Source organism: Gallinula chloropus (assembly GCF_964237585.1).
Source record: "Gallinula chloropus genome assembly, chromosome: 10".
Lineage (NCBI taxonomy): Eukaryota > Metazoa > Chordata > Aves > Gruiformes > Rallidae > Gallinula > Gallinula chloropus.
Window position 1 is genome coordinate 15,574,005 of NC_140095.1, and position 20,772 is coordinate 15,594,776.

The 20,772-nt window shown below is 41.8% G+C and overlaps 1 protein-coding gene across 1 annotated transcript in view; it reads left to right on the plus strand.

The window, feature by feature from the left end:
- Window positions 1-20,772, plus strand: part of SGCD (sarcoglycan delta) — a gene marked incomplete at both ends in the record, with an annotated part of 129,401 nt that overhangs the window by 39,411 nt on the left and 69,218 nt on the right. Inside the window, one exon of the mRNA XM_084268775.1 lies at window positions 18,240-18,341. Coding sequence (XP_084124901.1) covers window positions 18,240-18,341 — 102 coding nt within the window. The remainder of the gene's footprint in view (window positions 1-18,239; window positions 18,342-20,772) is intronic.

Here is a 20,772-nt window from a genome sequence, read left to right on the forward strand (position 1 = left end):
TTCCTAGCAAAAGTGCCTATTCTAACACTTCTATATCCCTCACTTGATTTCCTTCAGTCTCTTCCATTCCGACTGCCCATCAGGAAACCATCATGATGCAGAGGTGCAGTCAGAGCCGATAGTGCCACCTCTTCCAGTTTTCCAGTGACACAGGAGAGACCAATCCAGGGATGGTTTTCATTCTCAGATTGACAAGTGCCGTAACTAGGACCCCTGGCACGTTGCTCTGGCAGAAGTTGGGTGGGCTTCCACACATACCCTTCCAAAAAGCAGTTTCATTTTTGTAGAAGTTTAGAACTTTTACATGTTTTCAAAATTTGCAAAGCTTCTCTCTTGGCATGGACTAAATAATATTAGAAGCAAATTTGTGCTTAGAATATCTTTGCTTTGTTGATGGTATGATAAAATTCTTCTTTGGGGCAAAGAGCTTTCTGTGGGGTGATCATTAGATGAAGAGCTGCTGGTGTGGGATTTCCTTCTCACAATCTCAGCCCACATCAGGAGAAGCTTTAGAGTGCCAGTTGGATATAACAACTTTAAGAGTTCCCAGTTATTCTTTGTTCATCTGATATAAGTGCCCAGGAGGGGCTCCATTAGTTTCAGGAGGACATACTGAGTAGAAATATATTCAAATGGCATTCACCAGTTTTAAAAATATTTATTGCTACACCTTTGTCTTCAGTCTTAACTCTGACTAATTCTTTTTTCTTACATTTAATGCAGGGATTATATTAAATTTTAAAAAAATTACATTAGTTCCTTTTTTAAGAAGTTGCACCCTAAGGTCATTTCCTTAACTTCTGTCTTCGTTTTAAATACTGTGAAGGTATTGATCACTTTAATTTTTTTAAATACATTTCAGTGTTGCAGAGGATTGCCAGCATATTACTCATTCTCTGGTGTGCTTTACTATTAAAAAGCTTTAGCCTCTTGCTGTGATGACTGTCTGAGATCTTTGGCAATTGTTCCGAGCTATTGTTTATCAGAATTGCTGTAGTTTGTGAAAAGAAAGGCTTTGGCCGTGCTGTTACTCTGTTAGCAGGAGCCAAAAAATCAAAACATATGAATTAGTAAGGTACATTTTTGAATTTTCTAGAAAAAGACTGTGGGAAAACCTTAAAAATATTTGAAAACAAAGAGAAAGAACCCTAAAATTTGCCATCATCTGAGTGTCATTCTGAGATAATCAGGTCAAATATATGCTGTTCTTTCCATCTAACAACTGTATTATATTTTTAAAAAGTGAAACATCTTTGGCCAAATGCAGTAATAAAAATATTAATGCAAGTATGTTTTATTACAGTGAAGAAATGTTGTTACTCCAATTACCTGTATAGGAGATTTGAAAAAATCCTAATAGGAAACAATTTAAGCGTAACTGTGAACTTCTTATTTTCAAAACTAGACGTAATCAGTTACCAACAATACATGCCATGGCTTCATTAACGGTTGAAGTACATGAAATCTCTAGGGGGTCTGTCTGCACTAGTGTTTGGGGACATACTATAACTCAAGGTAATTGAATAGCAATTAACTTGAGTTAATGAACGTGCATTCTTGGGAAGACACACAACGGTTAATGGCTCAGCCTGGAATGAACCACAATTAAGCATGCACCCGTTTGTTTTGCTGAACAAGCATCTACTGAATGTCCATACTAGAATATAGAAAGCCACTAATTAATTTGAATTAATAGGCATTCATCTCTACTCTCATTCTGACCAAAAGACACTGTGTGGGTAATGCTAGGACAGCTGTTGATGTTTCATGGCTACGGCAATTAAAGATACTACCTCTGTTAACCATGGCGCAGGCTTTTGTTAACCACAGGCCTTCAAAACAATGTGAGCTATAAACAGGAGCTTGGAGTCTATGAAGTGGAATTCATCATACATTAGTGGACTAATTGAACTCACATGAAGACTGGTTTTCATCAGAATTTCACACAAAACAGAGGACAAAGCCCATTTTGGCACATGCTCCCCTTTTGCGTGGTGTCAGCATGGGCAGAGGAGAAAACCTTGAACACACACAGCTATTACCCAGTGCATCACACTCTGGATGTATCAGCTGAAAGGGAACCTGTTTGTCAATTTTTTTTCTGTCTGTTCAGAAAATAAAAGGCATTTTTATGCCAAAATTCCTTGAGTGATTGTAGGGGCAGACAAGATGTTTCTTGGAACTTAAGGAACACAAATATTGGAACACAGTCCCACATACAGCTAGAAGCCAAAACATGGAGAGCTTATAAATTTAAGTGACTCCTTCTGAAAGATTTATAGTGAGCTTAACAAGACACTAATAATGCACGAAGTCAATAGCCAGAGGAGAATTTAAAAAGCAAATTTGTAAGTTGTTTGGATTAACCAAAAGTTAAGTAAACAAAATTGTATTTTTCAGTGATTTAGGAATCTCTGCCTTACTCTAGCAAACAAGGAATTACTTAGAAAAGAAAACAGCGTGAGATTCAACAGAAAAAAGAATCATTAAAAATTAGTTGCTATGCAGGCGAAGCAATTACTTATAACGATACAGCAAAGCAGAGTTCATTCGGTGTAAATGAGAAACTGCTGCAAGACCCTTCTAAAAGTTTGGTACGCCCCCAGACCTGACTTGTTTGTGCAGCTACGGCTTCTGTTAGTCTTCATAGTGCTTCTTAAGTAGACATAGTTTCACCGGAAAAGGGCAACATGTAATGAAGCGATGACAAGAGACCTGCAGGAAGGGAAGTAGCTGAAGGCTTATATGGGTGAATTTTTACTGCTCAATGTGGTTTTGTGTAGGGAGCCACAAAGTCACTTACTTAGAGCTCAGTGAAGTGTTGCGCTTAACAGAGTTTTAGTGCAGCCACTGACAGCACCTCCAGCCCAGGAATCTCCCTGTGGCACTGGGCAGTGCCATGCTGATGTACCCAGGTTGGTTTTGGAGGAGCAGACTCTCTCGGCAGGGGCTGGTAAGCCTGCCTGTGTGGTTGGTGAGAATCTGGATCAAAAGGGAGGTTTTGGAGATTAGCACTTTTGAGCTCAGTGCATGTGTTGGAGCAGCAGTGTCACCCTTCCCACCCATGGCCCAACCCCAGCTCTCCCATAGATGTCCTTCGGCCAAGCCCTTGGGACATATCTTCCAGTTTCATGCTGGAGAGCCTGGGAGCCCTGTGTGGCTATGGGGCAGGTGTTCCTGTGGTCCATGAGAGGACCAGCTTGGGCACATTCAATGCCTCTGCAGAGATTCTGTGGTGAATTCCAGCCAAAAGTGGTTCGGACTCTGATCATCTCGAGCCATGAATTGCATGAGGGGAAAAAAAAAAATGTATTAGCAGAGTCTTCTGTCATGTCACAGTAAACAAAACAGTCCACAGGTGACAAAGAGTTTTGGTGAAGGTGATTTGGGTCCTCTTTGGCACACACGTGGTACTTAAACCACTTTAAAAAGGGACAAAGGTAGAGGCTCTGAACTAAGTTCTGAGAAGGCAAGTACCGTGTTTCATTTCAGTTACCTGCACGTCATTCAGGGAGCTGTCTTGAAAGAGGCAAATTGATGACTATTAAGAATTTCATACCCTGCTATTTTCTCTATTTACTGATGTTACTTTCCATTGCTTCTCCAGAAATACTTAGTCTGATGTTTAACAAGGGAAGCTATTATTATCTTAACTTACATAAGATTTGCTTCCCCCATGATAGCAATTGAGAAGGGAGAAAAAACCCAAATCACAAACCTTTCATAGGACTTTAACAAAGCCCTTGTACAGTTTCATGATAGATGTGTGAGCATTACACCTGTGTTGTAGAAGCAGTGCAGAGCTGCTGAGGGATAGAAAGAGGCGTCCTAGCTAAGAAAAGTGAAAATATTGAGGTCAGAGAAATGCTGAATGAGGGATAGGTTTGAGTCAGATTTTTTTTTTCCTGCTTTCCATAGTTTTGCCATAAAAGTCAATATTTCTATTGAAATATTGGCCCTGGACACATCAGTAAGCTTTGAAAATACAGGTTGTTAATGAGTTTGCAGCCGAATCCCAATTTTCTCTCTGTTTATTTTTTTGAGTAGCAGAAATACTCCCTGTGTCTATATAATTAGTGTTTTAATGTTTGTTTTCCTTCAGCTGAGTCTGCTGTTTGAGATATTCCTGTAGTTCTTCCATCATTTCACAAAAATGAAAATTCTGCCCAAAATATCTCAAACTATCCTTAAGTTACATACAAAGGATTTTCAGCTCCCAAACAGATCTTTTCAAGCTCAGCTGCAAACAAGGTCTTTAAAGTTACAGGCTTCCACTGCCACCTTTTAAGAACTGTGGAGTTTTTTATTTTGGAAAGGATATTGTTGACAACTAGCAAATATTTTAATAGGCTTTTTTTTTCATTTAATAGCAATATTGTGTCTTGTAGTGTAACAGATTCTTGGGCTTCTGACAGTCTCGCAACCTTTTGATCTGCAGCATTTGCTAACAAATGTTGGAAATAAACGTTATGAAATCATCTTTAAGCATTTGAGGAATACACTTGGTTTTCCAAGGAATGGCCCCTGCAGGCTACAGAACCTTGAAACACTAGATAAAGTAATAAATTTTTGTCAGACATTTCAGAACTAGAAATTGTTCAATTAAGGAGTGAATGTCCGATAGGACTGTCTGCTTGTGAGCTGGTCCCATTCCCTATGTTAGGAATTTCACATATTTTTTGAGGATTTCCTAGAAATACACAGTGTATTGCACTGATTGCCAAGACCATTAAAGTCTTTAAGGCCCCACTAATAACTGAAATGATTTTTTAATAAAACTCAAGTGGGAAAATAGCTGTGCTGCACAGCCTTAGCTATAGCTATAAATGTACGTTTCTTGGAGTGTCAGTAAAGACAGACTGAGGTTGAACAAGGCCAAGTGCAGAGACCTGCTCTTTAGACATACGAACCCCATACAGCACGATAGGCTTGGGGCAGAGTAGCTAGAAAGCTGCCTGGCAGAGAAGAACTTAGGGGTACTGGTTGGCTGCAGGCCAAACATGAGCCAGCCGTGTGCCCAGATGGCCAGGAAGGCCAGTGGCATCTTGGCTTGTATCAGAAACAATGTGGCCAGCAGGTCCAGGGCAGTTATTGTGCCCCTGTGCTCGGCATGGTGAGGGTGCAACTTGAGCACTGGGTTCAGCTTTGGGCCCCTCACTACATGAAAGACATTGAGGACTTGGAGTGTGTCCAGAGAAGGACAGCCAGGCTGGTGAAGGGGCTGGAGAGCAAACCTTGTGAGGAGCAGCTGAGGAAGCTGGGGGTGTTCAGCCTGGAGAAGAGGAAGCTGAGGGGAGACCTTATAGCTTTCGCCCAAGCGACAGGTGATAGGATGACGGGAATGGCCTCAAGCTGTGCCAGGGCAGGGTCAGAATAAACATTAGGAAAAAATTCTTCACCAAAAGGGCTGTCAGGCATTGGAACAGGCTGCCCAGGGAGGGGGTTGAGTCACCAACCCTGGATGTATTTAATAGACAGTTAGAGGAGGTGCTTAAGGATATGGTTTAGTGTAGAGGATGTGTATGGTTGGACTCATCTCAAAGGTCTTTTTCAAACTAGTGATTCTGTGAAATAACCAGTTAGAATAATAAACTATAACACTAGTATTAATACCTTTCCCTTGATAACAAGATCACTGACCACACATAGTGTAGCTACTTTCATTAATAGTCCTACTCAGACAGATATTCATAGGTGCAGTATTTTTCCCGGCTTTATAAGGACTTCACAAGGTATCCAGCAGCTGGCATTGAATAATACATTCAAAAGCATATCACCAGTAATCCATCTCAATTCTTTGTTTATTACCTTTGCAACTTTCTAGCAGTTTTGTCAATAAGATATTGCTTCTAGCAGTGTGACTTTATTCTTACATTAATATCCCAAATTTATCATAAGGTTCTAAATTTCCTCCGGTCACCAAAATGTCCCGTAGAGCTATTTAAGCTCCCTGAAACTACATTCTTTATCTGTAGCCTGGGAAAAATATTTTTTGTCCTATACCCCTGAGTGTTTTGAGATTAAATTCACTAAAGTTATGAAGTAGGTCAGTGATGAAAGCTAAAAGAAGAGAGAGAAATCTTATGATTTAGGATTTAGGTGGATGGGAAGGGGAGGAGGTAACAGTGACACACAGCTCCTACCCTGGTGTCCCAGGCAAAGCTGCTGACAAGCAGCCTCAGTGCAGGGGGAAGGAAATCTGGTGGTTTCAGCCAGTCTGAAGATAGGGTTACCCAAAGGGAAATACAAATGTTTGCCTTGGCGTTTATGCTTTGTGTTCTTTTAAGGGATAAAAATTCCTTCTCAAGCATTTTTGGTCCCTAACCAAGTGCATGGGTTAGCGATTATGTGTCACTACACCATGGTTGTTCTCTCTGAAAGAAAAGTCTTACCCAGGCAGTAAAAAGCACAGGTTCCCAAAATGGCCAAAGAGCTGTAAGAAACGTTGGTTGCCCTCAGAGCCCTGCCTAGACTGTGACGGGTTGGAGAGTCACCTTGTGCTGCCTCTGAGCCAGCCCAACTCTGCCCAGGAAAGGCTGCATGGAGGAGCTTACCAGTGCACTTTGTGAGCAGCACTCGCTGATGGAAAACATTCCAGTGAGTTCATTATTTTAACATTATTTTAACGTAGCCTGAGCCCAGCTGCCATCTCCCTGTTTGCTGTGATCCACATGCAAGCGTGCCGAGCGCCAGCCAGGGCTGCCCCAAGGGACTGGGCAGCTGCTCCCAGCAAGGGCTGCATCCTCCTCCAGCCACTTCTTTGTTTATTTTCTTTGAAATGTTCCTAGGGAGCATAACCAGGGGCTTCTGCCCAAACCTTGCAGACACCCACTGGAGAATATGACATGTCTAAATTGATGGCACCATGCACTCTGCTCACCTATGCTCCTCCTGCCAGGCTGGAGGGAGTGGGCATCACTTCTTACACGTGCTGGTGCTGATGCATCCAGGAGCAGCTCGCCTCCAAAATGCACATGGCCTGGCAGAAGGTTCAAACATGGCTCACAGTGACAGAAATCCATATCTGAGACACTTTGTATTTATTTTTAAAGATTTCATTATTTAGATGGTCTTGGTGCTGTTAAAAAAAAATAGCGGAGGTGAGGTTACACACAGCAGATAAATAAACTCATAGATACATAAGTATGCAGATTGTGAGTCCCTTAATTTGTTCCTGCTGGTGTCATGTTTTAGAAAGGAGCAGAAGGAAGAAGAAATGCTAATAAACCCAAATAAGCATATTTCTGTGAAGTGGCACGCAGAGCGATACGGTTCTCTCAAGGCCATAGTGCGGTAGGAGGAGGCACTTTCCTGTGACTTTAGGCATCTCTGTTATAAAAAGTGTTTTAAAGAAGGCTTGGTGTCTTGCTCTGCTGTGGTTTGCCAGTGCCAATTGTATATTTTTGCATGTGGTTCTTGACTATTTCACATTACTGCCTGATTTTCACGCCCATAATATTGTACTCCTGACTTCCACGAGAATCTGTTGGTATCTGGCAAAAGTCCCCTGTGACTCGGTAAGCACCCACTCAGTAAATAATTTGAAATTAAAAACACCCTGCACGCGGGTTCTGGATATGAAAAAATGCCATTTTGGCTTTATTTTCCTTGAAAAGTAAACAGTATAGGAGAATGATCTCAATGTTTTCCAGTTACTTTGCAGTTCTAGAAGTATAAAGCTCGCTGATGATAGTTTTGGAAATCATGTCAGGAAGCACTGTCTTGCAGGATGCTTCTGGGCTCATGTTGATAACTAGCGAACTTCTAGTTTCCTTGCTGTGTAATGATCATTATTTTTATTCTAGCAAACACTTTTGAATGTGCACTTAAAAAGTTGTGAAGAAGAAGGGGGCATTAAGCATAATGCATCGTCTGGCAAGGAGGCAGAGGAATTCAAACCACAGGGAGAAGAGAGAATATCAGAAGTCTGAATTGTTGGCATTTGAAAGTTGCTAAAATTAACCTGTTGTTTCTTAGGAGCAGGATATATATAGTTTCTTTGCTGCAGTGCTGTGACACAACAAAGTGCTGAAGAGAAACCTTGGGAGCTCTTCCTTCAATGCAGCTTTCCCGCCTGTTAGTGGGTGTCTGACTTTGTGCCTCAGTTTCCCCCAAGAGGGTGTTCACATGTGCAAGCATGCACACAGCACTGTGTGTGCCATGCACAGCTGAGAGAGCACATACAGGCCGTATGTTAGCTCTGCTGCTAGGTGTTTTGCTGCTGGGAGTCTGGGGAGGAGTAAAGGCTGAGAAGTAATGAAACTGCTGCTTATCCTCCAGTCCCCTGTAGCTGCTCCTGGGCAGTCGCAGCCCATCACAGAGCATGAGGGACAAGCCATGGGGGCTTGGTTGATTTTTGGCTCTGCATCCATCCCTCCCTCTCCCAACAAGGTGCAGTGGGTTTGTGCCAGGGTTTCCTCCACATGCTGCAACCTGCAGCAGCTGCAGCATCCTGCCTGCATCACTGCCTCTGCAGCCGAGCAGCCATGGGTGATTTTGCCCTTCATTTCCTACCTCTTTGCTCTGGGGCCAGATACCAGGGGGGTGTAAATCGGTGGAGCTATTTGAAATCAGCAGATGCACTCCAAAGATCTGATCTCATTCTTTGCCCACCATTTGTGGTGGCGAGGGACCCTAAACATACCCATATATTTTCCTCTATGAATAATTATTTGCTGGCAGTTGTTCAGAAAGCAATAGAAGCAATATACTTATTTCAGGCTCTGTGGGAGCTGTGCTTTCAGTTCTCTCATTTCTTTGCTGTCCCCAGAGCCTCCCTTGCTAACAACAATGTCATAGACACACTGTAGATAAGTCTGGAAGACAGTTTAAATTATTTTTTTGGTATATTCTGATAGTGGAAGACCTAAATCATATATTTTTTTGACAAATACAGCTATAAAAATTCTGTGGTGTTTCCTTAGCCATGAGGGCAGCTTCTTAACAAGGGGACTATGGATTCCTCTTAACGCAGTGAATTTGATTTTAAAGCAAATTTCTTTTTACCTACCTGTGCAAATAAATTGAATGTGCCCAATCTTCCATCTCATACTGAAAGTATGAGTCTTGATTAAAAAAAAAAAAGAAGAAATCATTAAAATCCCTGAAGCAACTCTAGATCAGTATAGTTGAATTGCATTTCTGAAGTATATTTTATTTCATGATATCTGTTTATTGTTTTGCCTGGCAACCCATTTATTTTCTGTTTGAATCCTGTTGCATGCTACTGAGTTCTGCATTTATCCCAGTTATCTATAGGCATCCAGAAAAGATGCCCAAGTCACCTTGGAGAGGCTCCACAGCACCTGGGAAGAAGTATTTCCAGGGAGCGATTTGGGTGCTGGGTAGATTCCATGGTCCTTTTCTCTCCCCGAACTGCAGAGGTAGCATGGAGTGATTATCTTCCAAATGCAGACTCATCAGTTAAATGCCTAATACTAGCTGAATCCAAGCTCAGCAGTGATTAATTGAGTTACATTGAAAATACTCCTCCCCATCCACCCTGTTTTCTCCTGGCTTTTGGAAACAGAGGAGATAATAGTAGAGGAAAGTAAATGAAGCAACTGAAAATATGGATTCACATCGTGATTATCCTTCCTTCGGAGGCTGATGTTGCCATAGCAGCAAGTATATAATGCAGGTGCGGTGGGTTTTTGAGAAGGTCAGTGCAACAGGCATCTTCTCTGAGTTTCCCTAAAGCCGGTAAATCAGTGTGCTGAGGTGGGATCCTCAGATGTGCTTTGCAGGGCTTGGAGAGTGGCCACAGCCTTGCTTGGTCTCTCCCTGCCAGCGCTTCTATTTTTGGCATCTTGAACAGGGGTGTGAAACCAGAGTGTGTTTGCATGAACCTTATTTCTTTGAATAGACCTAATTACGCTCTAATTAGTGCTCCTATGTTGTTTTGGCATGTTCATGCCAGACAAGAAAATGACCCAATAATTGTGCCCGGTTTTGAGACTGACCTTCAGAAACTCCACAGGAGACCTGATACTTTCCTTGTCTCACTGTCAGTCCTTAATCTGCCAGTTTCACTGCTGGTGGGGGGGGGATTGCTAAATACTGGATTAGTCAGAAAAATCTTACTCTAGAGTGTAAGTACAGAACACAGAAGGGATCCACTAAGATAGTGAAAGGAAAAAAAAAATCCTCCCTCTCCCTTAAAACTTCTTCTAACAATATAAAGATGAATGAGTTCAATTCAGCCTCGGTGTAGTTTGTAGGAGCAATACTACAGAGGATGTTGTGTCCAAAATCTTCGTAGCTTAAAAAAAGAGAGAAGTGTTTATTCTCCCCTTCATTCAGTGATTGACAGACTAATGTAATTCAGGAGTACTAGACCATAATTTATAAAACCTGTTTCTGAAACCCCTTGAACTGTACAGTGAATTTATGTGCTGATTTTATTATAAAATTTGCTGCATTATAAGAGTACTTGTTCCTACGAGGATAAGAATCTTTTTTCCACTTCTGACTGAGCACAAATTTCTGCAGGATGGGACTTTTCCCTTCTAGTTAGCATAATTATGGTAATGAGCTAGGCTGAAAAAAGATGGAGAATTCAGGGGACACATTTGGAATCTCTGTTGATGATAAGATGTGAAACCTTACTATTTGTGTTGGAGTAAAAGAGTGGGTAAACGCTCAAGAGAACATGGCTCATTTTCTAATGCTTCAGTGCCAAAGTGCTCCATATAGCAGGGAGTTGGGAGGCATGAAAGGCAAATTTTGATCTCTTCCCTGCTGTACCAATGGAAAGGGAAATTTTTACTCCAGAGAGGAATTCTGCATATGATGGTTGTGTTGTAGTAACAACACTGGGATTCATAATCAATTCCCCAAAAGGTCTGCTAATCTTTTTCCCTGCAAAAATGTGCTTTCAAATGGGATGCCTTATTTCATAGAAGTCCTGGTTTTGTTGTGCCACACGTGATCGTATGTTGAGTAAATTCACTAGCAGTTTGCTTTGAAAAGAAATACCTCCTGCCCAAAGTAGTTCCAGCAATATGCAGTAAATCCTGAACTGAGAGCTTTCTTCAAGCTCTGGCTGAACGATTTGTTTAGAAATTACTCCAGCACTAGTTTGGAACTGTTTCAAAGGATGGGATTTAGTTGCTTTGGTCAGTTGTAACTTATTTGAAACAGTAATTGGAAAACCGCATTTCATCCTGTCCTTCCTGCTTAAGACTTTTCTCCTAACTTCCACTGAAGTCAGTGCCTAAGTTTATTTTCCTTTCAATGACAGCTTCATAGGGTTCTTCAAGTAATCCTCGTAATAAATGGCATTGGCTCCAGGAGTGTTCGGTGGGTGAGGGAGGGACCTACAGAAGAGAAAGGCACTATGGGAACGTGCATGTGGAAAACATCCCTAACACCATTGTGGCATCTGAGTCTGCTGGGAATGAAGTCAAGATTTTCTGCATCGCAGCTCACTGTTGTTAACTGTGAGATGTCCTCTCACTCTTCCTTGTTGTACCCCTTTTTCTCATTCCCGGCCTCTTTTTCTGCAGTGATGCAGAGGAACTTGGACAAACCGGAGTTCCAGGTGGAAAAGAAGGGCTCTGAGCTCTGGACAGGCTTGGTTAGGGCTGAATTTTACATTAACCATAGTGGTCAGCAGGCAGTTTTCTCCACTTGTATGTAATCCCTTGGTAAGTTAGCAACCACCTGACATTCCTGTAGCTATCACAAATGACTTCACAGCTGTGGAAGGAAGTAAAAGTGTCTACATAGCTCATACAACTTTAACAGCAGCTTCTGGAGGTCATTTTCCAGTGGTTTACTCCCACAGCTGGTCTTTCTTTGCTCATTCAACTCTGTGTCTCCCTATGACTGATTACTGCAGTGCCTGAGATTATATAGAGGTGTCTTCTCACAGACTGTCACGAGCTTCTGGAGGGAGCAGCAAGTTAGCTGCTTGCTAGTCTTGCAATTTATAACATCATTTTAGTGTGCCAATTAGCTGCAAAGATTTTAGCTGTGCTTCATCTGTGTCTCCCTCCTTCCCTGGAGAGGGCATATATAAGTCTCACAGTGATGCAAGGTGCTTGGGGTCACCTTCCTTCGCCCACCAGTGTCTCAGCACAGCTATCCTACGCTGTGTCTGTCACTTCTAAATGAAAACACTACCAGTAAGACATCTGGCAGGGACTTTTGAGGTCAATAAGCAGGCAGAAGAAAAGGGAGACAAATGCCAATTGGGGACATGAGATCTCACAGTCCAATTCAAAGCGTAAGCATGTTATCTGTGCACATGATCATATATGCTGTGGAATGCTACGTTGGCTTGGGTTTCTCTACTGTCTCTACAAACCTGTCAGTAGGTGAGGTCTCAAAACAAGGTGAGAGGATGAAGCTGTCACACATTGTTACACATGTTACTCTGGGCTGTATTGGGTAACCAGCTTTAACTTCATAGAACTGGTGTTGCTGGTGGGTCTTTAGGCTCTTACGGCTTTCATAGGAAAACACTGCTGCTGGCCCACAGCTGGATTCTGGGATCTGTACTGAGATGGCAGATTAACTGAAGAAAATGAGAAGGAGGGAGGGCAGATCCTATTAGAGCAAGTAGGTGTTTGAGGCTGTGAAGAACTGACAACATACAGCTCTTCCTTAAATCTGTGAAATCTGGAAACATTTAACGTCAAGTCAGAGGTAGAAGAACAGCACAGAAATCTTCCCAGTAGGGGAAGAAAAAAACAGGTCACTTGCATCTGCTATTTTCCCCCTAACTTTGGATGTATTGAGCTGTGTAATAACTTGCACATATCTGGAAGCAATGCAGAGCACAGCAATCAATAATACAAGCAACGATAATCAGGTGTTTCAGCCATCTGACATGAGCAGTCTCCAAAGATAATTCTCTCCCACAGGACATTGCCAAACATAACTTCAGTTTATTCCTAGTAAAAAAGTAAATGCTTACCTGCCTTGCAGAGACAAACCCTGCCAACAGTTTTTCTCCTGAAAACTGAAAGGGGATGGAGGTACAGTAAAAGACATGGGGAAAAAAACCCCACCAGTAGTCACAGTGGCCAGCAGACAGCTAGAGCTCTCTGTGTTCCCCAGTCCCAGTGTCCCTGCAGTCCTTCAACAGATCTCAATAAACAGTGAACTTGCCTCTATGTTCAGAGATGCCTAAACAAAGGAAGTGCAGAGGAGCATGAGACTGAATTTATTGTTTGTAAAGAACAAAGCATCCTGGTATGAAGGACCACAGTGGATATGTGTCATCACCACCTGGTTCTTGCCCAGATTAAGCTGTGGCACAAGCCCAGGCAAATCTAATAAAGCTGCCCCACTGAAAATACCTCGTCCCTATGTCTGAGCAGTCCAGCTTGGTGCGGCTAATGCCTCCTCCGGGTGCTTACCACAGCAGTTGTGTGCCTTTGGTTAGGTTGCTTCTTATTCTGTTAACTAAATCTGGCTGCTACCAGCCATACCATTTAAAAAACAAACAAAAATATTAAAGCAACCCACAACTGTTAAAAAACAACAAACCCTAGGCTTTTCCTGCTTGTGTAGCCATGGTACTAACCACAAGACAGAGAGGAGCCTTGGTGATTGCACCGCAGCAATGCTGGGCTCTTCCCCTAACGCTGACACCATCATTGTTGTTGTTAAACTGAGTTGTTTCTCAAGCTAATAATAATAATAAAAAAAAAACCCCTTCCTATTCAGCATCACTGAAATGACACTTGTGTTATTCAGGATTATACCATTGCTCTCCCTTTGCGACACAGAGCGGGCAGCAACAGCGCATTAATTTTTATGGCTGCACATTACAAGGCATTGTATAAAAAGAGAGGTGGTGTAGATGATAAAATTGATGGGAAAGTTTTCACCATGCCCTACCAAAACCCCAAATTAACTCAAAGCAGCCAGTAATGGGAAAGTTCCTGACCCTGTGTCTCCTGTTTGGGGCTTGCCTTCTGGAAGCTCACACAAAGCTGGCTTGTGCCTCCACAATAGAGTCATTCATACTCTGCTGAGGAGCTGGCTTATAAAAAGAGAGAAACAAAGATTGTCAGATGTCAGTGTAGCAAATAATGACTATTTTTTTCTTTCTTACTTAAAGCAGTGGAGTGGCAGATAAGGATATTTACCAATCACACACACAATGTTTAATAAAATCTCACAGTCTCTGTCACTCTGGCCAGCTTTCTGCTACATTTTATAGGTCACAGTCTGTGAAATTTCATAGGAACTTTCATATATATTCACTGTAGCAGGGTATGACATTTATTTGTTATTAAACCATATAATTCAGGGAGGATGAAGATGCTTTATCCAAAACAACATGTGAGGTAGATTTTGATAAAATTATTTCTCTCTAATGTATCTGTGGCTTGAGATCTCTATATAATTCTGCAAGCTGTTGGTTGGGGTTTTTTTCCGAATGGGAAATAACAAATGAATATGATTTAATCATGACTGTACCATAAGAGGCCAGGATACGCATTAACTTTTAATTCATATTACAACCTTTGCTTGTTTTTTGACCTGCTGACCCAGACTCTCACTGCAGAAAGCTGTCATCTTTAATCATGAGAAACAGCAGAGAGTCATGAGCAGCAGAGAGTTAATCGTTGTAAGAGCCAGTGCTGAGCATTGGGACCCAATCACAGAGACTGGAGAAATCAAGAGATAATGTCTGGTGGGTGTAGCTTTTATTAGTTTTGGCAGCTGCAGGAGGAGAGAACAGCAAGTGAGGATCTGAGGTCGAGAAGGATCAAAGGTTGAGAGGAATAGAATAGGGAAGCACCTCCTCTTTTTCTTTAACCCACTGGTTTTGTAAGAGAATGTGCCTGCTTGTATGGTATAAGGATGTGGTCTTCATGTTTAGGTTGTAATTGTCCCATAGGCCTGATACCTTTATTGGGATGAGTATATTTAGCTGGGAGCTGAATGTCCTATATGTGTGTTTTTCATATCTAAAAAAACTGTGGAGAACAATTGGGGGACAGAGAGTGATGGGCAGAAAGGAAGAGATGTGCCCAAGAGAAGAGTGGGGTGGCGTGCTGGACCTGTATTGCCGCACGGGGTAGAATACAGTTATGAGACATGGAAATTGCTGGTTTGTCAAAGCTTCAGTGTTGACTTCACAAGTCCCTGTATTCATTGGTCTGCGTTGCTGGTAAAGTGTTGCCCCACTTCAGCTCAGGAGCAATCCCTGGAAGGGGTCAGGATTGTGCATCCACAGAGGTGGTCAGTCTTGCAGTGATACATGGCACATACTAACTTGTGTGACCTGCAACTTTTCTTAATGAAACCAGAGAAGAGCCTGCAGTGTGAAAGCCCTCGGGGCTTGTATCCTTACTCAAATGTCTATTTTAGGAAGAAAAAAATTGGAAGAGTTTTTTTAACAGCACCAAATGTGTGAGGGCCTGCAGATAACTGTAATAGTTCCTGCTCGCTCAAATTGCAAAGCATACCACTATCAAAATTTAATCTGGACTCTTTGGAGCATAATCATATTTCACTCATTTTCCTTCATCCTTTTGCTTGAGATAAATGAACCCCTTCTGTGCCACCACCAACCCAGAATTCATAAGCCAGTATTTTACACCCGGGACAAGGAGTGCAGCAAGTGGCACTTTATGACCCATCTTTCATTCCCCTCCCTTCAACAATCAATAGCATCTTCAGCATATATCTCTATTTAAAGTTTACTTACAGCTTTCATTTCAAAATGAGATGACAGCAGACATTTTATTGCCCAGCACCACTGAGCCTGCCTTTGTTCATAAGACACCACGCTCTGGCAAAACAGATCCTTCCTTGGCAGGGGACACCCTGGGAGCGATATTTCTTGGACTGGGAGAACCTCTGGCAAGTGACCGGTGTCACTGTGGAGCCGTGCGATGTCTTTGAGTTGTATCCCTCCAAATTCATGCCTTTAGGCAATAACTCATTGAGATCCTTTTTGGTTAGCCTTTCACCTTCAGTGGCAGCGGTTCCTCTTGCAGTGCTGGAGGTGCACACACAATAGGAGGAAAAGAAAGTAGACAGATGTGGTTTATCTTCTGCAGCTGGATTAGGAAGCATGAGAGATGTGTATCCAATGTGTCTGCATATAATTTTCCTGAATTTTCCTGAATTTTCCTGGTCTTCTCTTGATCTTAGGGCCTCTACCCAAGTCTATAGCCCTTTCCTCTAAAATTCCTGAAACAGCAGTGAGCGAGGTGCTGACGTGGCTCTTTTGATTTGGACTTCTAGTGTTTAAGGACATGCCTAGCAGCAACTGAGAAAACGGCATCCCAGTCCCTCTCAGCGAGTCCCTAAATTGCATGACGAGATGCCATGGACTCAGTATGGCATGCCCATATTTATAGATCAGCAATTCATTCAAATTACTACTCCTGCTATCCTATGGCCTGCATGACCCTTGGTTTCAACCTCTCTCTCTCACTGTAACATGAGTCCTGTTGCTCTGAATACTGATGCATGTGTCCCTCACTGCAATGTCCTCCCACGCTGAGCTCCAGACATTGTCGGTTTTCTGATTATTGTATCCAGCCTTAGCTTGGAGTCCTGGGGCATCATATAGCATCATCCTCCTCTTGCTTCCCTGGCCTGGATAAACGAGGGAAAAAAAACAATTCTTGGTCATACCTCAATCTTAAATTACATGTGTGGAGGAATAGCTTTTGCTAGCATCTGTCTCAAACCCTAGCAATGTTAGTTCAAATTTATGCTAAAAGGTATTTTTTTAGACCACATGTTTCTCAGAAAAATAAACCCCAAAAACTTACCTCAATCATTGAACACTTTGACAGTTGCCCTGAATCTTAGAAATAATACCTTGCATTTGATGTGTGTTGATTATAGATTTACATTTGCAATTCCCTCCCCACACCATGTTGCTTACACATGCACACACCTTTCTAAGCAGTTATAGCCTAAATGAACCTAAATCTCTCATCTTAGTAAAAGTTATGACTTTCACAAGTTAAAGGTGAAACATAGTTTGGTCCAATTCTACTCTGTGCCAGTGTATCCAAATACCTGTCTCATTGCATAAAAACCATAAGAAAAACTCATATAAAATTTTGACATATATTTTGTTTGCTATTATGGTTTGTCAGATGTTTCATTACATCTTGGACACACGTAACTAAACAATTTCTAAAGAAAATGGACTATTTGCAGTCATCTGCTGGAGGCCTGAAGCCAAGAAGATTTTTGTTATGGAAGTGCAGGGACGGACGGGGACTGGGGATGTTGGGAGCAGGGCTGGGGAGAGGTTAAGGACTGGGAGCTGCAACTGTGAAGTCCAGGTGAGGATGGAAATGCATGTTAACGTCAGTCAGTGGCAAGGGTTATATGAAGGGTAGGAGAATGACCGGGGGTCCCTTCCAACCCCTACAATTCCGTGATTCTGTGACTCAGGACACCCAAACATTTGGATATAGAGATTCAGATTGCTGGGATGTGGCTGGGCTGTGCAAAGAGCAGAGTGAGGGCTCCAATCCTGAGCTGATTATTGTGGGAGACACACATCAGGAGTTATCCTAGGACAGCAGTCTGTTGGAAGGATATTCCTGTTGTGTGGTTGCTTCTCCCAGAGCAAATACTTGCATAAATGCATATTCCAGTAAAGCTGTGCATCATCTTAACAATTTTGAAAGTGCAGGAAAGACTGTGAGACTTGAAACTAATCAACAGGTTTCCACATGTTTTTGCTGTGAGGACCAGTAGCCTTCAAGAAACCCCACCAGAGAGTCCACATTTTGCAGAGATTTCCCCAAATAATAGGGGTCAAGTTTACTACAACATTTTATCATGATAGGCCTCCATAGCCAAGCCTTATTTTGTCGGTTCAGTGGAATTAATCACATATTCTCTATACTGCGTTCAGTAGAATTAATCACATAGTCTTTATGTGGATTTGCTGTGAATAAGCAGGTATATTAATGTACAGGCAGCTGGTGAATATTACAGTGAATAGTTTCCTGTTAACAGAGAGCATTTCTGCATCTCTTTGAGTAGAGATGACTAGCTTAAAAGAACATCTTTCATCTGTGTAAATGGTTTACTGGGGGGCATTGCAGATTGCTCTGCATAGAAATTTCTTTCACAGAAACAGGGCTAAAATGATAACACAAGTAATTGCATTCTCTAGTGCCTCCCAGTGCTTTATACGTACTCCTCTATCGGGGGGAAATAAAATCAGTGATCAGCAGCCTGGTGAATTTAGTAATTGTAACTAATGGGGTTGTTTCTTTTTGTCTGTGTTGCAGGATGGTATGGGGAACCTGAGAATCACAGAAAAAGGTCTAAAGCTCGAAGGAGATTCAGAATTCTTGAAACCTCTCTACGCCAAAGAAATACGATCAAGACCAGTAAGTTGTTGGGAAAGGAATAAACATGTTTCTGTAGCCCCAGCTGTAAGAAACCATGAAGTGCCAGGGTGGCGTGGTTATCAGATAAATTATTTTATCAGATAAATTATTGTGGCTACCCTATACAAATTCAATATAGGGAAGTGAGCGGGTGTCCTTTGGGTACCTCATCTGGATGCTGTATCCTCTGGGTGTTGGCAAGGTTGATACAAGGTTGATGGGTTTATTTTGTAGTTAAAATGCTTCCAGAACCGCTGAGATTTCATGTTGTCTTTTTGTTTCCTTTTGAGATAAATCATAAACAACCCTCAACTGAGAGATGTAACACTTCTGAGGTAGAGGGATAGCAGGCCCTTGTGAAATCCAGCTTGGCTTTAACCTGTTACTCCTTTTCTGCAGAGAGGTGATGCCTTGGCACAAGGGCCTGACCTGTTGTTAGCTGGCACAATGAACCCGTATTATGTTCTGAGTCCTGCTTCACGTTGCGTTTTAAAATTATGTGCAGTTAAAATTCAATGCTGCTGAGACTGCTTGACAAAAGTGGCAAGGATGTTAACAGCCGAAAATGAGAAAGAAGGCATGTGTGATTGAAATAGCATTTCCATAGCAGTACTTCATTGACTGTCGGTGACTTTTGCTCTTTCGTATGCAATCCTGTTTGTCCTGAGCAGCTTGAAAATAACTGAAATGATTATAAAGAGTTTCCAGGATCCTTCTCAGAAGATGTCATCTATCTTGTTTCCTGATCCAAAGTGTTAATTTGAGTCAGATACAAACCTTCCATTTTGATAACGATGGCAGATAGCTAATTAAATAAAGTTAACATCCCTTTATTTCAGCATTTCAGCGGTCTTGTAGAAATTGGAACTTGTAGCATGATCAACACAACATCCAATACAATATCCGATTTAATAATTGAAGGTTGTAACCTCTGTAAGATGGCTAGGAATTGATTTGAACAAGCATAATCGTTTAGGAAGAAAAGTTAATGAGAAAACGTTCATATCTATAAACGTTTTCATCCCTGAATTAAACCAGAGCTGCAGAACCTTACATGTCATATACTTTGTAACACAAAATGTGAGGAAAAGGTGCAGTGTTTGGTTTGATAAATAGAATGACAAATTGCTGCTTACATTTCTTTTTCTCCAGTTAGGTTGCTGGAAATAATATTTGATTACTAAGAGAACTGGGAATGACTTCTAGCTAGTGGGGAGTTTACTGTTTACATATTATCATATTGATCTACATTTTAATACACCTGGGGGGGGACAAAAGTTGTCCCCTTCCTGAGGTTATGAAACTAGTTTCCACAGCATTGACAGTGTAATGAATGCAAGGAGCAAGGAATATAAAGTAAGGCCTTTGTGTGTGTTCCTTGCATTATCCCACCTCCGGGATTATTTTAGCTGTCAGCCAGAGGAGGACGTAGTTGAAAGCCAGAGTTATGATCTACAGCCTAGTGAGTTGGAGCATCATCTGCTGGCTTCAGTAGATGAGTCCTGGAGACTACATTATAGTTCTATAAACCATGCATATAGTTTCTCTGGCTTATCAGTAGAGTTAAGCTGGAGTAGCCTGTGCTGGCTTTTGGGTTTCTCATGATAATTCTATAATTACTATTGGGCTTGGGGGAAACTGGGGCAATCTTAATGATTTCAGACAACAACTGCTTTCTTTTGCTGTGTGTGAATTTGACCCCTTGCAAGCATATGAAAGAGTTGCAGTCAATCAAAGGATGATAGTTATATGGATCATTTAAAACTCTTATTAAATAATCAACACTGTATTTTTGTAAAGGACAGTAGTGTGATCCAGTATTCTCTTGCACTAGCAATTCCTGAACTTGATGAATACTGCTAAAATAAAATGCCAAACTCAGCACTCAGTAGTACAGATGAACATCCATACTAATTCCCCAGTAATCTTCTCTGAGTTTTCAGAAATGCATAATATGGCTCTAAATATGCGAAGTGTTACAGAAACAATATGACAAATAACAGTAAAGAACATCCCAGAAATGAGCTGACATATAATATTTTTCATATGTTTAATTAAACAGTTGTGTGAAGGACTAGATAATGGCTTTTATATAAAGCTCAAAACACTTTCAGATGCTGCCTTATTTGTAGAAGACTTTCACTTTTGTAAAAAGAAAATACTGTTGCTGTTGTTCTGTGTAGGAGATGAAGGGGCGTTGGTGCTGCCTGGCAGTGGCAGGGGAAGAACTGCTTTCAGTGTGAGTGGCTGCAGCCCCCAGCCCTCCATGGAGTGGGTTTTCCCATTCATGTGTCTCCACAGTGCTGCTCCCCGTGCTAACTGCTGTGGGCAGAGCACAGCAACCCCTGCCAAAGCCTCTCCAAAACATGAGTTTTATTGATTCTGGAAAGCCTGAATTTGTCACCGGTACCTCTTCTCTGCTGTATCTCTT